Source organism: Neopelma chrysocephalum, unplaced genomic scaffold, assembly GCF_003984885.1.
Source record: "Neopelma chrysocephalum unplaced genomic scaffold, ASM398488v2 Primary Assembly neopelma1_67, whole genome shotgun sequence".
Taxonomy (NCBI): Eukaryota; Metazoa; Chordata; class Aves; order Passeriformes; family Pipridae; genus Neopelma; species Neopelma chrysocephalum.
Window position 1 is genome coordinate 2,747,336 of NW_020897726.1, and position 17,120 is coordinate 2,764,455.

A 17,120-nucleotide genomic window follows, 5' to 3' on the forward strand; every position below is an offset into this window, starting at 1 on the left:
GGAGGGAGGGGACGGGACGGCGCGGGGCGGGGCAGGGGCTGCCGAGGCGACCCAGGCAGCTGGTCGGGCACGGCGGCTGCCCTCGCCCTTGGCTCTTGGAGCGGGACAGGCTTTGGCGGCCCTCGGCCTTGCCTTTGGAGCGGGACCGGGCGCGGCGGCCATGGCTCTGCGGGGCGGCGGGCGCTGGGCGCGCTTGGGCTCGGCCCTGCGTGGCCGCAGCTCGGGGCCAGGGGACGGCGGTGACACCCCGCAGCACCGCGACCTGCGGGCGGCCCTCAGAAAGGTACCCGGGGGGACATTCGGGGAGCGGCGGGCCCGGGGGACACCCGTCCGCGCCACCCTTTGCGGGGAGAGCGAGCCAGGGCAAGGGCAGTGAGTGGCCCGGAACGACTCGGGGTGTGCTTAGATAAGTAACTTGTCGCTGCCAGTGCCAGAAACGGAACCGCGTGTCCCCTGCCTGTGACCCGCAGGGTGGCACAGCCCTTCCCGGCGTGTGCTGCCCCGGTCCAGCGGGGCGAGCGGTGCCGGCCGGCCACGGGTGCCGCCGGTCGCTGAGCCAGCTCTTAGACGGGAGTGATGGAAGGCTCCTGCAAAACTAGATCATAAGTCCAGAGGAAGGGAGGAACTTATGGTAAGGTAATGTGCAAATTGAGTGCCAAATGGCAATCTGCAACTAACGGTAGTGCTGGTGAACTCTGTGCATTCCCATCAGCGAGGTCAGTGTCATCTGTAGAACACCGTGGTAGGATTAACAGCATCTACCAAAGCCAGACAATCAGCCGCTGTGACGGCAGGGAGCTCTGGTGTGGTGCACGCTGCGAGGCCGGGGCAGCAGTTTGTCAGAGACATCCACCTTTGAACTATGAACCAGTGAGAAAAGTGCAGAAGTTCGGTAACTGCTGCAATGAGTAAACAGCATTTTTGTGGCAACCACATAGGACCAAACAGTATGTGAGTTCAGAGGAAGGTGTTAGGAGTGTAAGGACTTGTCCCAGGCTTGTAACCCTAACCCTTACCTGTAGGTAAGTTTGCAAATTCTATCTGGTAGGGCAGTGCTCTGCTGTAGTTTTTTTTAAACAGTATGCTCTGGATTGCCAGATATTGACTCTTTTTTTATGTGGGTTTGGAGCTGTGCTGTTCTATCTTTAATAGATGCTTTTAAAAATTACTTGAAGAATCTTATATTTCTATGGATAAATTTAACTCTCTCCCAATTTCACCTCTTCCCCAGTTCACTGTGGACAAAAGATAGTGGAGTTACTTCTGAGGCATGTGACGTTTACCTCAGGTTTATGTTGCTTCAGGCATTAACTTTCACACTTCCAGTGTTAAAATATCCCAAAAGCAATTTAAATAATTGTGTTTTCTGTCACTAAGATGAGGCCTGTTTTCACTGAGCTTTAGGACCTGTGAGTTCATTTTCTGTGTTAAAGACAAAAGAAACTTGAGGAATAAGAGAAAGAGATCCATGACCAGTCAGTTTCTTAGTAAATTAGTTTCATTAATCTAAATTCCTGGACCCTTTGCAAAGCTGAAATAAGACGCCAGAGAAAGAATCACTAGAAGAAGCTGGAAATGAATCCTCCTCTCTCACCTGGATTGAGAGTGCAGAATTTTGTGGCTAATACCATCGTGTCAAATTTGCGCTGATCCCATCTGGAAGGAGCCTTCGTGTAACTGTGTATCTGCATATCTGCAGAGCTTTTTGCCCAATGACCTTGTTCCATGCACACCGCTCCCCATCACCTGGCCAGGCACTACAAGTGCATTGATGAAAAATCAGTGTCTTGAAACACAGAGGACAAAGCCAGACATTGTGAAGAGAGTGATTGGGAAGATTTTAAAAGTCCTGCTTCTTTGTCATGGGTAGGTTAAGGCACACATTATATTGTATTTCAAGTGTTCACAGCTGTTTGTTTACTCAGAGATGAGATGAAGTGCGGGGGGGGGGGGGAAGTAGCTATATAGTGTCTGCTGGTGCAGTGTTTGCTGTTCTGCTGTGTGACACAATGTGGGGGTTTTTTTATAAAAACTTTCCCCTCCCTTGTTTCTATGCCCTCCACACCTGTTGAAGTGCAGCTAACAACATGCTCTACCTTGCTGGGTTCAGTGCCCTTAATTGCATCATGGGCTAAGAAGGAATGTAGTGCTACATTTATTGCATAAAACTTTGTGATGAATATATTGTAGAAGAAATCACAGTAGACAACATAAACCTGATTTTTTCATTGTCCTCTATTTTAAAAAATATTTATGTAGCATTTATTTTAGATTTGATCTGATCATATAGGAAAAAAAGAAAAATCACTAGCTTATATCAAATCCAGTCTGACGTTGTTCACCTAAAGCTTCTAGCAATCAGTGTTTGGCTTAAGTTAAGCCTGTCCCTGATGACTTTAGGATAAACTAAAAAGTAGAGTCTTTGGGAGAGAAAGACCACTCAGGATCTGCACCGCATTTTAAATATACCTGTTATGTAATCTGGGGCAGTTTTCCACTAGCTAAATCCTAACGCCACTACTAGAGAAATCTGAGAAGTTAGCAGTGCAATTCCACGAGTGAGAATTTTAATTTTTTTGTCTCCATTAATTTTGTTTTTTAGTATATTAAGTTAACGTATTTTAAATTATCTATAATTTTCCAATTGTTCTGAGCAGGATGAGGAAGAGGCTTATAATTCCAGGGGGCTGTTTTTAGTAAGGGTATTGAAATGACCCTGTGAGTGGTTTCCTTTACGACTTTATAGGTCACCACCCTTCCTCTTGGAAATCGAAAATGTGACTTTTTCTTAACTTGTTGGACAAGGCTTGCAGTGTACTGGTTTCCCACAACTTGTTGCAGTAATTAAATTACAGTATAACTGGTTTGAAGGAAAAAGGTTTAACCTACTCCTGATATGTATGCATAACAATATTCCTATACATACAGGATGTATACATGCTATCCATTTTTCTTTTTCTCTGGCATTAGTGATAAAAAGGTTTGAGAAATTGGTAAATTTGGTACATATTTTTCTGGAGTGCCATGTAATATGAATGACATTTCATTTTATGCCTAGTGGTGACTGGTTCTAGTTACACTGTGAAGTGTGTCTGTAGGATGAGGATTTCCCCTGTGACAATGAAACTCCACCGAAGGACATCAATACCTTATTTACACTCTTGGCTTGTATGTCATGAGTTTCTGTTTATTCGTATATGTATTTTTACAAGAATTAATGTCCTTTCATATTAGTGCATGAATGATCCAAATTAAATATTAACATTTGCTTTAACTTTCTGGTAAAATTACTGTAAATTCCCTGTCAAAATAATATGACTCTTTTTGACCACCTGCAAAATACTGAACGGTGACTACTATTACCACTAGAGTACCTTGGATGGAGTTGGTTTATTTATCTTTGTAACAAATCATAAACCCCTGTCACAGAACAGCAAAGTAATAAGTTGCTGGTATTACAAATAAATCAGCTAAAAGTTAGTGTCTCACTGAGTTGGGGGGAGAAAAGACACAACTGAACCTGAAAAATATTGGCACCTGTAATTTTAAAACCTAATTTATCATTACCTGAGGTAAAAGTTTCAGGAAGAAAACAGATAAATGCGACATTGATAAGGCTCACAGAGTCTGTACTGAGTGCCCTTCTGTCCTTTCTGTCTAAGGGAAGCAAATGTATTCCCAGATTCTGGGGTATTTGAAATAGCCTTTGTCATCTTGTGACTGATAGAAAGATCATACAAACATTTAGGGGCTAATTGTCTTGCTGGTGCCAAGAATTTTGGTGTCAATGTAACAGAGAGGAAACCTTTATAATTGAATTTTGTTGTTATTGGAAGACGCAGCTGGGATATACCACTGTAACAAAAGGGACCATCCAGTACATCCACCAGTGCCCTACCAAGGGTTGCTTTTAAATCAGTGTAGAGGAGTAAGAGGGAAAAAAAAAAAGAGCTTCAGCATATTCAAGCAAGCTCTGTAAAAAGCTTTTTCTGATAGTAGCAAAAGTGTTAGTTACTGTACAAATGCTTCATTGTGTAACAAAAATGCAGTAAAGACCATTTTGTAAGCAATGCTCCTATTTGTTACTTGGTGTCAGAGTACTGCATACATCTGAGATTGCAGTTGTTGTGTCCAAACACTGGATTTTTTTCCTACCCCATATTAATGTTAGAACAGATTTCCACTGCATTGAGTTAGACTTTCTGTGCCTAAGTAATATTTTTGTGCCTCAGGTCTAGTTATTGTATTTATCATTGCCACATCTGATTAGATTAGGCAATTCAGTTACTCTCTGCCAACAACTAAAGTTTTGTCTTAATAAGCAGTTTATGACTGAGCAAACATCTGGGCTTAAACAGATTTTGCCATGACAGTTCACATGTAATGGTGTGGGCCATAGTGGGATAACTTTCGTTCCTACAGGGAAGTAATCCAGAGTCAGGAGGACCCAAATCCCAACATCCCAGCATCTGGTAGGCATTACACTGTACCTCAACTCAGCATCTATGAGTTGAAAAGTATGAGTTGCAGGAGCAAAAAAACCTGTCACTTGCTCCGTTTTGTACAGCTTTCGTAACTTGATACAAGTAGCCTGGATACTATTCAAGCATATTTGTATAGTATGTTATAGCATACTCTACTCTATGAGTAGCCAGAGCTCCCAGTCATCCAGAAGGCTTGTCCAACCAACATCAGTGCCTAGGCTGGTCTTTCATTTTCTTAGGATGATGATGATGATGATGATGATGATGATGTATGCCCTCTGCTTCTTCAATGGGGCTCCCAGATGTGCCAGCTCCCAGATCTGTGCCAACAAATATGCACAGGGTGGAGGGCAGCGCATGCTTCTGTACTCCTGGCAGACCTGTAGGATTTTGAGCTTTCAGTGCTGGCAAAAACTTTGTGGTTGATTCAGGGTTTGGATTTTCTGGTTTCCTGAAGTAAAATCTGTAGCCAGATGTATGGGATCAAAAGATAATCAGTATTCAATTTTCTGAAGCAGTTATCAGCTTTGCTTTATGTATTAGATATGCTGCAAGGAATTGTGTTACAGTGAAAGGGAGGAAACACAATGATTTAAACAGAAGTGTGTCCAGTTACTGCCAAGTGAATAGACCAGGCAAAATTACAGAATAAAGTGCATGCTTTTTTCCATGAAAAATTAGATTTTGTAAAAATAGATGAGGACAGGTATGTTTTATTATACAATGAGAAGCTGCCAACTTCTATGTTATAGGGGTTTTTGTTCCACTATTTTTTTTCCTCTGAGAAATGGAAAACTTAATTTAGTAACAGTTTGTTCCTGTATCTGCTGATCACTGCAGTCTTTGGTACCCAGTGCTGTAGCAGATTTCATGATTACTTTGTTGCCTGTGGCACAGCTTTATTGAAGGTACAAAAGAATTGTGGTGCTCTTCTAATTAAACAGTTTTAAATACAGCTTTCCGTTTCAGACTTATATTTTTCAGCTATTAGGAAAAATTTCTGTTTTTTTTTCCCCTTATATAGGACTAGTGAATATTGGTTTAAAATCCATTGGAAGCTTCTCTGGAAGCTCAGCTCTGGCCACAACTATGTGCAATGGCAGTGGAGAAACCCAGATGTGAGCCAGGCCTGTTCACCCTCACTTTGCAGCAATGAACAAAGTAGAAGTATCCTAAAGATACCAGAAGCACTAGATGATGTATTATCTGCCCCTTTGAACTGGCTTTATAGTGCTAAGCTGGAATTACTTTTTTCCCAAATGTCTCAAGCTTATGTAACATCCATAGTGAAAGGGAAAAGGGGAAACGATCAGAAATATCTGTGTATTTACAACTAAATGCACACACATGCACAGAGTAGATTGAGGAGGGGTTATTTGTAACCTGACATAGTTGATATGTCTTTTTGTTTATTCTGTCAAGTGCTTAGTACATTTACAAGCAAAATAAAAGATCAGCAATGCAGTCCATGGAAAAGGAGCATGGTGAGCCTAAGTGTCTGCCATGGAGACCACGCTCAGCCAGGTACTTCAGTGTGGTCCTAGCTTTATCTTTCTGTAATCCCACCAGAGCAAGGGGACTGGCAATGTGTTTAAATGGGGTAGGTGGAACCGTTATTTTGTTTTCTGTTTAAGGTTTTTTAGGTATGGAATTAAAAAAAAAAAAAAGCTTGAAAAGCTCAAGTCAAAATTACTTCATTTTTGTTCTTTATTTTCATTTTCTACATATTCTGCTTTTAGGACTTTTTTTTCCTGCCACATGTTTTTCACAGGGTCATGAAATGGAGGTCTGCTCTTAAATTGAACTTTTTCAGTTCAACCCCATATCATTGTGGAAAACACTTTCTTGGCTTGTTTTCTGGCAGCAATCCAATGATAGCTCAGCGTACAGAAGTTTCTGTATCAGCACTGAGGCCTAGTCTCAAATCCCGTACTGCAGTAGGGCAAATTCTTCACTGACAACTCTTGTAGACAGTCATTTGCCCAAGTGGTCACATCATATGTTTGGCTGGGTGGTCAACTGTGAATATAGAATGAGGTGCAGAGTGTATCCAAATGCCAAATCTTCTCTGCTGTGGGCAAGAGGGAGACTTGCCTTCCTTCTGTAAAGGGGAGAAGTGTTTTGGCAGCATCTAGGACATTTGCTACCTTGACAGGAATCCTTGCATAGCAGTGAGTCATATTTTACATAGATCTCCTAGGTAAGTCCTAACTAATAATAATGTGTGTTTTATAAGAGAAGAATTGAGGGCCATCCCCCTATTTTCAGTTAGTATTAAAAAAAAGCCCAAATCAACACAACAGCAACAAAAAAACCCAAAAAACCAAAACCAACAAAAAACCCAACCAAACCAACCAACCAAAAAACAAACAAAAAACCCCAAAGAAAACAATCACCAGAAAACAGTCCTGCAAAACTTCCTGGAGACGTTTGCCCAGTGGTGGTGATGCATCCTGACAGAGGAAGCAGTAGGCTGCAACTTTGCTCTCTAGGTCACGGCAGAATTCAGACAAGCTCATAATACTGAGTTTTGGTTGCCAAAAGAAAGTGCACTAAATAACTTTGTATGAGCAGGCAAGGTTAGTGGTGCAGGGAGCATTTTCTGGCTGCTGTGTGGTTAAACTATATTTGTTTAATGTGGGTTTTTTTTTAACTTGTTGTGGTTTTTTAAGTCACATACTGCCTCTGTTTCTGCACCCTGTGTCAGCAGAGACTGAACAATTGGCTCTCCTGCTGGGGCATCACCCATGTCAGGTCCAGGCTTGCCACTACCATATGGGGTGACTCAGGCACTCAGGCAGCTCCTGACTTCTGCTAGGGTCTCCTAGCATGTGTCATGGGGTCTGGAAGCACAGAAGTTTGTTGCTTATTTGTTTGCTTTTTACATTAAAGATCCTATTAATTGCATCATCTTTGGTTATTATATTAATAGAGCTAAGTTTGATTACTGTAACTTGATTTAAAGGGAAAAAAATGCTGCTCCCAACATAATATTGTACAGTTATGTCATGGAATCATAGAATGGTTTGGGTTGGAAGGGACCTTAAAGATCATCTATTTCCAACCCCCTGCCATGGGCAGTGATGCCAGTCACTAGATTATGTTGCTCAGGCCCCCATCAAACCTGGCCTTGAACACTTCCAGGGATGGGGCATCCACAACATTTCTAGGCAGCCCGTTACAGTGCTTCATCATCCTCTGAGTAAAGAATTTCTTCCTAACACCTAATCTAATTCTGCCCCCTCAGAATCCATTTAATCTTAATATGAAATAGCTTTTTCTTGGACATTTTCTCTTGCTTTTCTAGTAAGCTAGTCTAATCTCAACTGAGGTATAACTCAGCTTTAGTAAAAGTTTGTGTAATTTTTTTAAGAATTCAGTGTATTATTTTCAAGATTCACCATTTTGCTAACAGTGTGCTGAAATATACTACCACTCTACAATATTATAAGCTGTGAATATAAGAGGTATGGCCTTTAATTTCTGGTTTGAATTGCATGATGGAAGGTAAACTTGCTGGTGAATAATGAAAAGAAATTTAATTGATGTAAAGGACATCTGTATCTGCTCTCAGTACCCAAATTAATTCAATTACAGTTTCTACTGTTGTAGAATGCATTTATTTTAGAATGCAGTGAGAATTAAATGGCAATTGCTAATGTTTCTGGGTACCTGTAAGTACAATATCAGCACAGAATATTGAGCATTATATGCAGGAAAACCCCCAACTGTAAATTTTTGTTACTTTTCTCATTTAAATAGTACAATAAATTCCAATGGAATATAGTCAAAACATGCAACTCTCTGGCAATGATTTGGAAGGATATTTTAATTGCTTTGTTTTAAAGAGAAATTACAATAATCTACTTTTTAAAAATTTGAATTTCTGTGTTTGTCCCCTCTATAACCCTGCATTTCCCCATTCCTGGGCAGGAAGCTACAGGTGCTGTTTTCACAAAACTTTGTCAAAACTATTTTTAATGAAACACTTTTATTTTTCTTACCACCATTCAACAAGAAGCGAGTTTGTTGGCTCTATCAGTTTCCGACTGGGCAAATATCCACCAGTGTTTTTCGAGATAATTCACAGCTGATACCAGCCCTGAGGCCATTCTTTGGGAGGCTCCCCAGAGAGGAGCCTGAATTCTCATTGGGATGCAGGCTAAACCAAGGCTGCCTCCAGAACCTAGTCCTTTAGGTTTGCCTCTTCACTGTTCAGATGACGCAGCCTGAGAAAAACACCAGTCCCATATATAAGATTTACTGTGCCCTCACTGTCAGGAAAATAACAGAGTTTCTGTTGTGATTTACTGGAACTTTATCAGCAGGTGGGAAAGTTAGATGGCTCCTAAATCAACTTTACATCCCTAATGCCACTGAGATTTGACTAGCTACATCAGGTGGAAGGATTTCCTTTGTGGCTGGGAATATCTGTCATATAGCATCAGTAGTATGCAGTGCTAAATGTTTCTACTGATAGAAGTTTGAGATCTTGTTATAGTTGATATCCCAGTGATGCAAGTTTAGATGTTGACACCCATGATTTCCATGGGATGATAAAGCATATATAAATCAGCAGAACAGTTGCTGCATGCTGCCTAAAGCTCACTTCTGTATATTCTTCAAACACTGTATGTATACATTATGGTTTAAGTTAAGGTGCCTACATAATATCTGTCTGCAGTTCAAGTGTGAAATATTTTTCTGAGGGCACAGATGTGAGGAAGTTGTTAAAGCCAAGGAAAGGGACAAATCTAGTGGTTAGAAGTACAGCACTGTTTGACCCATCTTCAGCAATGTTTTAAGCACATGTTTAGTAATTACTTGTTTTCCTTCACTCATTGCTGACTTGACCTTTCGAAAATACCTCTCCCTATTTCTGTTTGTCTTTTCTAGGAAGGGATGATAATATCCAATAATCAGTCCTGAAGAATCAGCCAGCTGAGCAGTACTGCAGTTTTCCAGCAATATGGCTTGTGTTTGTATGTGTTAGTACAAGGGAAGGTGTTCCCCCGAACCCCTTATGATTATAAAATAACATGTGTGATTTTTTCAAGCAGTTTATGACTGAAATGTAAAAGCTTCTGACAGGACCTATTTAATTCTTTGTAAAAATACAGGCCAATAGGGTTCAGTGCTAAGAAAAACTGTGACTATCAGCATCTGGACTGTGCTATTAATTTTTTCTTGAGTTTAGGGGCAGATACCATTTGTGGTTTGTGCAGTGAGGTTATCTCTGGGGTTTTTTGTTGTGTCATGCAAAACAGATCTTCTTTTACTCAGTATGGCAAACTTTACCTGGTAATAATTCAGCTCTGTTAAATGATTTGAGTTTTACTCAAAGGCACAGGAGCAAGCAGGTTATAATCTGAAGAAATCATGCCTTAGTCATTCTGACTTATTTTAACTTCAAAGGTAGCTTTGTATGTAGGCTGTGAAATGCTTGGCCCCGCACCAGCCATAATAAACATAAAATTCTGTTAGTACATTCACTTCATATTTTTGCCAAGATCCATCAAAACACTGGGAAAACTTTATGTATTTCATAACCTCTCAGGCATTTCTCTGGACATTACCTAATGAGTATTGTCAGATGTTACTGCAGTCAAAAAGGTATTTCACCATCTGCAACTCAACATTGAGGGTCAGCATCTTAGGATCTGAGCATCTAGGATATCGCAATATAGAAGTGAAAGGTGAGCTTTCCTAGATAGGGTTCTGGCAATTTGTTACTATTGATCATGAGGCCTATGTTAATATAAGAGAGGAAGAGAGATTATAATTACTGAATGACTCGAACATTTAGTATAATAATTTTTCAGAATTTGGTGAGAGAATTGAAAAAGTGATTTTTCTGTTAAGAGCAAAGAAGTATGCTTATTTCTGTGGCCAACTGGAAGGCAGAAACCAGCCATATATGGGCTGGAGTTCTCCAAAGAATGTGCAATAAATAGATAGTTTGGAAGAAGGTTCCTCAGGGTCTCAAGAACACAGCAGTCCGGGAGGGGGAGGATTCTATTTCCGGCTCAAGAAATAGCACTACAGGGTTTGTTTATTTAGTGTGGAGAGAAGACTAAGAGGAGTAAGTTCTTGAAAAAGTAAATTCGCTCTTCATGAAACAGCATAGCAGTAAAATCATGGTCACAGGTTAAAAACATTAGCTTTTTATTGGCAACTGGTGTTTGTTTTGGTAGGGTTTGTTTCCATTTGGACCCCCTTGTGCTGGCTGACACAGGTGCATAGTGCACTTGGCCACACGGTAGAAGCAGCCTGGTGCCTACTGCTGGTTTGGCTGGTGGAGGTAGGAGAGGTGGTCAGGATACATCTGACTCCTTTTGAGAGCTGTCAAAACTGCATCTGCCTCACACCGGGCTGGTAGGCAGCAAAAATGCACCTGCCCATTTTCCTTCCTTCCCATGGCCAAGGAAATGTGGGATTTTGTGGAGTGAAACATCCAGCCCCTGTGCTCTTAAACCTGAAAGCGTTACTGAATGTAGGGGCTGTATCCCAGATGTGTTTTGCTCGCAACAGCTGGGTGGGAAGACAGGAGCCTGAATAGAGCAAGGACAGTAGCCAGGCAGTGTAGGACATTGACTTTTAGTAGGTGTGCAGCAGTAGCACAGTCAAGAGTTGCCCAGGGACTAGACTTGGGAATATTACAAATTTTGGAAGTCGACTATATTTTTCCAGTATATGTTCTGTCAGACCATAGGAAAGTCTAAACACAGACTGAACATAACTGCCCTGAACAGCATTGACTTCCTTGGGAGTGTTTCAGGTAAAGGGAGAGGAAATGAAGTCTCTCCTGCTTGCCCGTCTTGGTACTGTGTGTGGTCATTGTGAACAACTCATCAACCTTTTTTGGCAAGATCCCTTTGAGAATAATCCAGATTTCCCTTCCTGTCACTTTCTAGGAACTGTACCCAAAAAGGTAACAAATGGTGAGGGGAAACTACCATTTTCATAGGACTTGGAGAGGCTTAAACCATCCCTGGTGGCTTCCTGTTTTAGTAGTTGTAATGGCTAAAAGAATTATTAATATATGCTTCATTAAGTCTTTTGTAATAATTGTGGATGGGTGGAGAATAAGGATATCCAACAGGAAATAAGAAAATTATTGGACTTTCAAAATTTTTCCTGTACCTTTCTCTTTTCTTCCTAGATGACAATTTTTAGGAAAAATTAGTCAAAGTTGTTTGTGTAGGAATGTCTGTGTTATTAACATCTAAAATTTATTTTTCAAATCTAGATTATCGATAAGGAGATTAATCCCTTTGTGGACAAGTGGGAAGAAGAAGGACAGTTCCCAGCACATAAAGTGTTTAAAACCCTGGGACAGGCTGGATTCCTTGGTGTGGATAAGCCAACAGGTAAGAGAGTGTATAACTCCCGAGTATTGATGCCAATGGTGATAGACTAAATACATTATCTGAATTTCCTCTTGATCAAAACATGGGTTGGAATTTATGCAAAGTTTACTTTTATTCCTCAGTCGCATATGTGCTGGTTGCCAACTCTGCAAATACAGAATATAACATTGCTAAAGTTGTTATTCTCAAAACGTAAAAATGTTAAAACCTGCATGACTATTATTTTAAAGTCAGTGAAATGAACACCATTTCAATTTTCAACATAAAATCTGTATAATAACTTTTCTTCTGGATCTGGACACCTAAGGAATAAACTAAATCTTCATTAATGAAACCACTGTTTGAAGGCATTGAAAGCGTTTTAAGATTTGGCCTATATACTTCATGAACTTGCAGCCTGTACATCTCTGTAATGTATTCTGTCTCACTGTTCAAAGAATGAGGTTAGTGTGGGTTTTAGGCCATTATACCCTAGGCTGTCTTTAAAATGCACTATTCCAGCCCACAATAGCCTGAACAGAACAGCCTAACATACAGCAATGACAGAGCAAGTTTCATGTGTACATATATCTATATATCTATATATCTGTCTATACATAGAGAGAGATTATATATATATAGGTGATGCAAAAAGTCAGAAAGTACAGAGGAATAGGAAATATTTCTGCTCTTCAGCTACAATACATATTCCACTAGTTTTTTTGTTTACATGCAATATAATATATATTTGTTTTCTTCTTGACTGCTACTGTTACATATTCATGTCAAAATTCCCTATTCTTTTCCTCCCGTTTTCTTACTCAAGGTCAAAAAGTCTAAAAAAAAGGCAGGTTTACACAAGCAAACTTTTAGCAGTTGGGGTGAATTCAGAGCAGCCCGAAGGGACAATGTTTGAACAGTTAACTGTAGATAGTTGCCCATATGGAGCAAGTCACACAACCTTAGCTATGCCACACCACATCATTATGTTGCTAAGGGATAGGGTTCTGTGGAACAAATTATACCTTTTTGCCACTTACTTTCAGAGGAAATTTTTCCTCTTGAAATAAACTTTCATATTCTTACACATTACAATGTGGAAGGTTTTTCCCTAGTTGTTCAGCTGTTGGAGCTCAGAGAACTGTTTAGCTATGATTGTCTGACAAATCCAATTAGGTCTGACCTGGTATTTCTTTACAGAAGTGCTGACAGTTTGAGATTATACTTCAGATCTATTTAAAGGACAAATAGGATTATTGGGGGAGGGAGAAAACCACCTCTGCCTTCTGCTATAATTGTTTCATAGGTAGATTTGAATTGCATCTCAGTGGGTCTCATTCACACTGCTAATATTCGTGTTGGCTGTAATACTGGTGCATTATATTGCTGGCAGATTGCAGTCCTGTCTTGTTATGTTCATCCCGGAACATGCAGGGACTTCAGCTGGGGTAAGGAACCTCAGTGCTGCACATAAAACATTGTAGAGATGGGAACTTTGTATAATGCTCACAAAACAGATAGGACAAGAAATAACTGGAGTTACATCTAGTGAAGAAGGGATTTGTGGAGGTAAAGTTGGGCACAGAAAGTTGCATGTACTGACTATGCTTGTCATACTCATGTTTAAGACTGTTTTAACTTTGGCCTTGATGCTTGTTTCTAGCTGTTAATGTAACTCATTTGGCCTCTGCAGCTGCATTTCATAAAAGGTATAAAAATGGATAAAATTCTCAGAAATCTATGGTCCATCTCAATTAATCTTCTGGAGCAAGGTATTGTTGGGTACTGAAAATACCCCAACCCCTTGCAAGATGCTGTCTTTGCAGCATTCAGTTGTGCAACAATGTCGCCAGATCCAGCTTTGCTGTGTATTGGTGTAATGACATCAGGTAGAACCTGAAAGTCCTGAAACTTTCTCGTGATGGTAAGTGAAACAGTCAGGTGTGGGATTGTTTCAGGTGTGGCACAGTCTCAACAGCATGACTTGGGCAAAGCCTGAAATTCTTTCTCTTTTACACTTCTACAAAGTACTTACACTTGCTGTGTGATTAGCAGGTATTAGTAGTAGTAATTAAAATAAAATTAAGAGATATGCCTTTTATGCTCTGCTCAGATGCTTCTGTTATTTAAGTGTTGTGTGCAGAGGAAGAGAGGTCTTAAGAGATTTGTGGAAGCCAAGAGCAGCTGGGAGTTATGGAGGGATGTTGTGGGAGGTCTGGAGAAGAGAGCTTAAATTGATTTGAGGAGAACAATTGCAATATAGAGCAGTGTGAGTAACAACCTGCCCTACTTTCTCTTTTCAGCACAAACCAAATTATAATTATTATATTACCTCTCTTCAAATCCAGATCATAAAATATTCTCTTTAAAGAACACTTTTTTTTTTTAGTTAATTCACTTCAGTAGCAGCTGCAATTATGAAATACAAATTTTTCTGAATTCATTTTCCAAGATCATTCTCTCAAGTATGGAAGTTTTTTTTTCCTGCAGAATTAATTTTGAAGATTTTTGGTTGGGCAGAAAAGGGTCACAAACTTGTTTTGCTTAGATAGAAGGAAACATCTGTTGGATTTCAGATTTGTTGAAAGTGGACTTTTTCCTGTGTAAACACCATTCCCTTTATGAACAATGAGCTGCTTTTGAGCAGGTTTTTAAAAGAATGTGCCTTACATGTGTCCCTTATCATTGGAAACTTTCTCCATGTGGAGAACTGATTTGGGGCACTATTTTTATTGTAAAGGTTCCATAAACTCCCACTGTAGTCAGTTGTGGGCTACAAACTTAACAAAGTTTTCCTATATATTTTTCACAGTTGTTTATGCTTCTAGTGAATATTGGCTGTGGTTCAGGATGTTAGTTGGAGGGGTTGTGTAAACACTGTGGGCAAGGCCCAAACATGCACCCATAATTGGAGAATTCTTAAGATGATAAGTAGATTTAACTTACTACGCTGTCTGGTCCGTTCTCTACCAGAGAAAGTGTCTTCCCATTGAACCATTTGTCTGCTCTGTTATTGTTTACATGACTCAAAAATAGTGCATATGCTGGTTTTCCTTAGGAAAAAGTCTGTGTTGTTCTGTTATATAGGGAGATTCTTCCTACTTGTAAAATACATGCTGAAAAGTGAAATCATTTATGCATAAAAAGTCTCTTTTTGCTCTATTACAGAATCACTCAGTCCAACCTGAAGTATTTAGTTTGAGGGGAAAAAACCCAACATCTCTATATACTTACTATTCTTCATTTATATTTACTGAGTACTTATCCATAAATTATAAAATTCTGGATTATGGAGGTACTGACAGTCCCAAAAGCAAGGGCTGAAAATAATAGAGTAGGCAGTAACAATATTTTAAGTAGTCTTGATTGTTGGCCATTGTCTGCTTTTCTAAGGGAAGTGGGCAAGATGTATTCTTTGAATTATTTAATGTGCACATTAAACATGAGGTGAGATATTGGAGTAAAAGCTGAAAAGATTTATGTGGTCAATTGTGATCTTACGGTTTATGAATCAAAGCCTTGGCTGTTGCTAAATTTTAGGATGTGTTGCCAAATATACAGGCTCAAAATGTACTGTTCTGTGCCTGTGTAGGCCAATGCAGATGATTAAAAGTTGATTTTATCAGCTGATGCATAAGTACAGGAATCCCATAAAGGATGGGGGAGGAAGATTTGTAAGAGGGCAGTGTCTGCTCTCCTGCATACTCACATAGCATCACTGTGAAACATGAGTGATGATACCTACTCTGGGTCATTAGTGTTTTCACTGGTAGTACTACAGGAATATTTAGCAGAATGCATTAGCATCTAGAAATAATTATGACAGATTTGTCCAAATAGCAGCCTTCACTCATTCCTGTCAAACACTTAGCAGTGAACTTAGAAAATAGGTTCTTAAATATATCAGGAAAGTCAGGAAACTGTGATAAGACTTGTACGTGGATGGAAAAGTATAATTCTGCACTATATATCTCATTCCCCTACTGCTGGGATACATTACTTGGAGAAAGTAATAAGCAGCATGTTCTTGTCATTTGAGACAGATAAGCATGTGATGAAACAAATGTTTCAAATGATTGATTGCACTGCAATTGGAAAATGATGCAATATCTTTCCTTAAGAAAGCCTGCTTATTATAAGTGTCTGTGTGTGAATGTGGGAATATAGATCTAGACAACCCTCTAAGGTTAATTTTGTTGTTTTCTTCATATGTGTACATTTCTCTGTACCTTATGAGAGTCACTTGGAAAGAATATGTGAGGTTATTTTTTTTCCCCTTTTCATAATACTAAGCATTATTATTACATGGAATGAGCAAAGAAAGGACCTGGGAGGAGTAGTGAATTCTGTCACTAGAAAGGGATTTAGTAGTTCAGGTGAAACAGTGTTTGACAGTATTTAATAGAGTAACTGAAAGTTTTTCTGGTATATCTATGGGTAAAAGCAAAAAGGGACATATTTGTCAGAAGTGAATTCATTTGCCCCAAACCATTTCTGTATGGCTACAATGGACTGGCTCCAATGCTTGTGCTTGATTTAGATTTAAGCGCAGTCAGCTGAACTAATTTCTTATCTCTTTTTCACTTACAAAGGAGTGCAATAGTAGTTCATAAATAATAGTTGCTCTCCAAAAATTTGTGAGAGAAGCTGTTGTGCCATGTTTTCAGACAGCGATGAACCAGTAAATTAGCACTCTGAAATGTTTACCAACTATCATGTATACCTGTTTTGCAATCAAGAAATAACTTTGATAGGCCTCCAAAAACCAATAGATCAAATAAGTCACTGCTTTATTTGAATCAATTTGATGACAAAATTAGTGATGGGTGGCAGGAGTTTGGAGACCTTGATCAGATAAGTATAAGAAATTTCAGGTGCTTGTCTGACCTTGTTAATTTGGTGGATTGCATTGAAATCTCAGGAAAACAAGTTTTTGTAAGTGTACATATAAATTCATGTATGGTTGAGCCTTTTTTTTCTCTCCTCTGCTGTTGTGAAATGCTGCCAATTCAAGTCCCACCTAGCATCTTGCAAGTGCAGGATGAAATTCAATTGAAAATAGTAGGGAGGGGACAGTTTGCTGGATTTCACAGATCATCAGATATTTCTGATCAGACAAGGAAATGAACATTTGAATTCATCTTTGTTTTTTTTCTCAGCTGTGCACATGACTTGGAAATGGGAGTGCTTCATTCTTCATGGCTGGTTGGGAAGTGCAGCAGTACCTCTGGGAATAGCTTATTCAGCTACCAACAGCAGTTTTGTAGAAACACCCAGCAGAGAACAG

General features: G+C 39.7%; 1 protein-coding gene across 2 annotated transcripts in view; it reads left to right on the forward strand.

Annotated features, from left to right (window-relative positions):
• The first annotated feature begins 145 nt into the window (after window positions 1-145).
• Window positions 146-17,120, forward strand: part of LOC113968237 (probable acyl-CoA dehydrogenase 6) — a 79,787-nt gene continuing 62,812 nt past the window's right edge. For both annotated transcript variants that reach the window (XR_003534445.1, XM_027684620.1), the window contains exons 1-2: window positions 146-283; window positions 11,734-11,854. Coding sequence is in view for 1 of the 2 variants with exons in the window: in XM_027684620.1 (XP_027540421.1) it covers window positions 161-283; window positions 11,734-11,854 (244 nt within the window). In the remaining variant the exon portion in view is untranslated. The remainder of the gene's footprint in view (window positions 284-11,733; window positions 11,855-17,120) is intronic.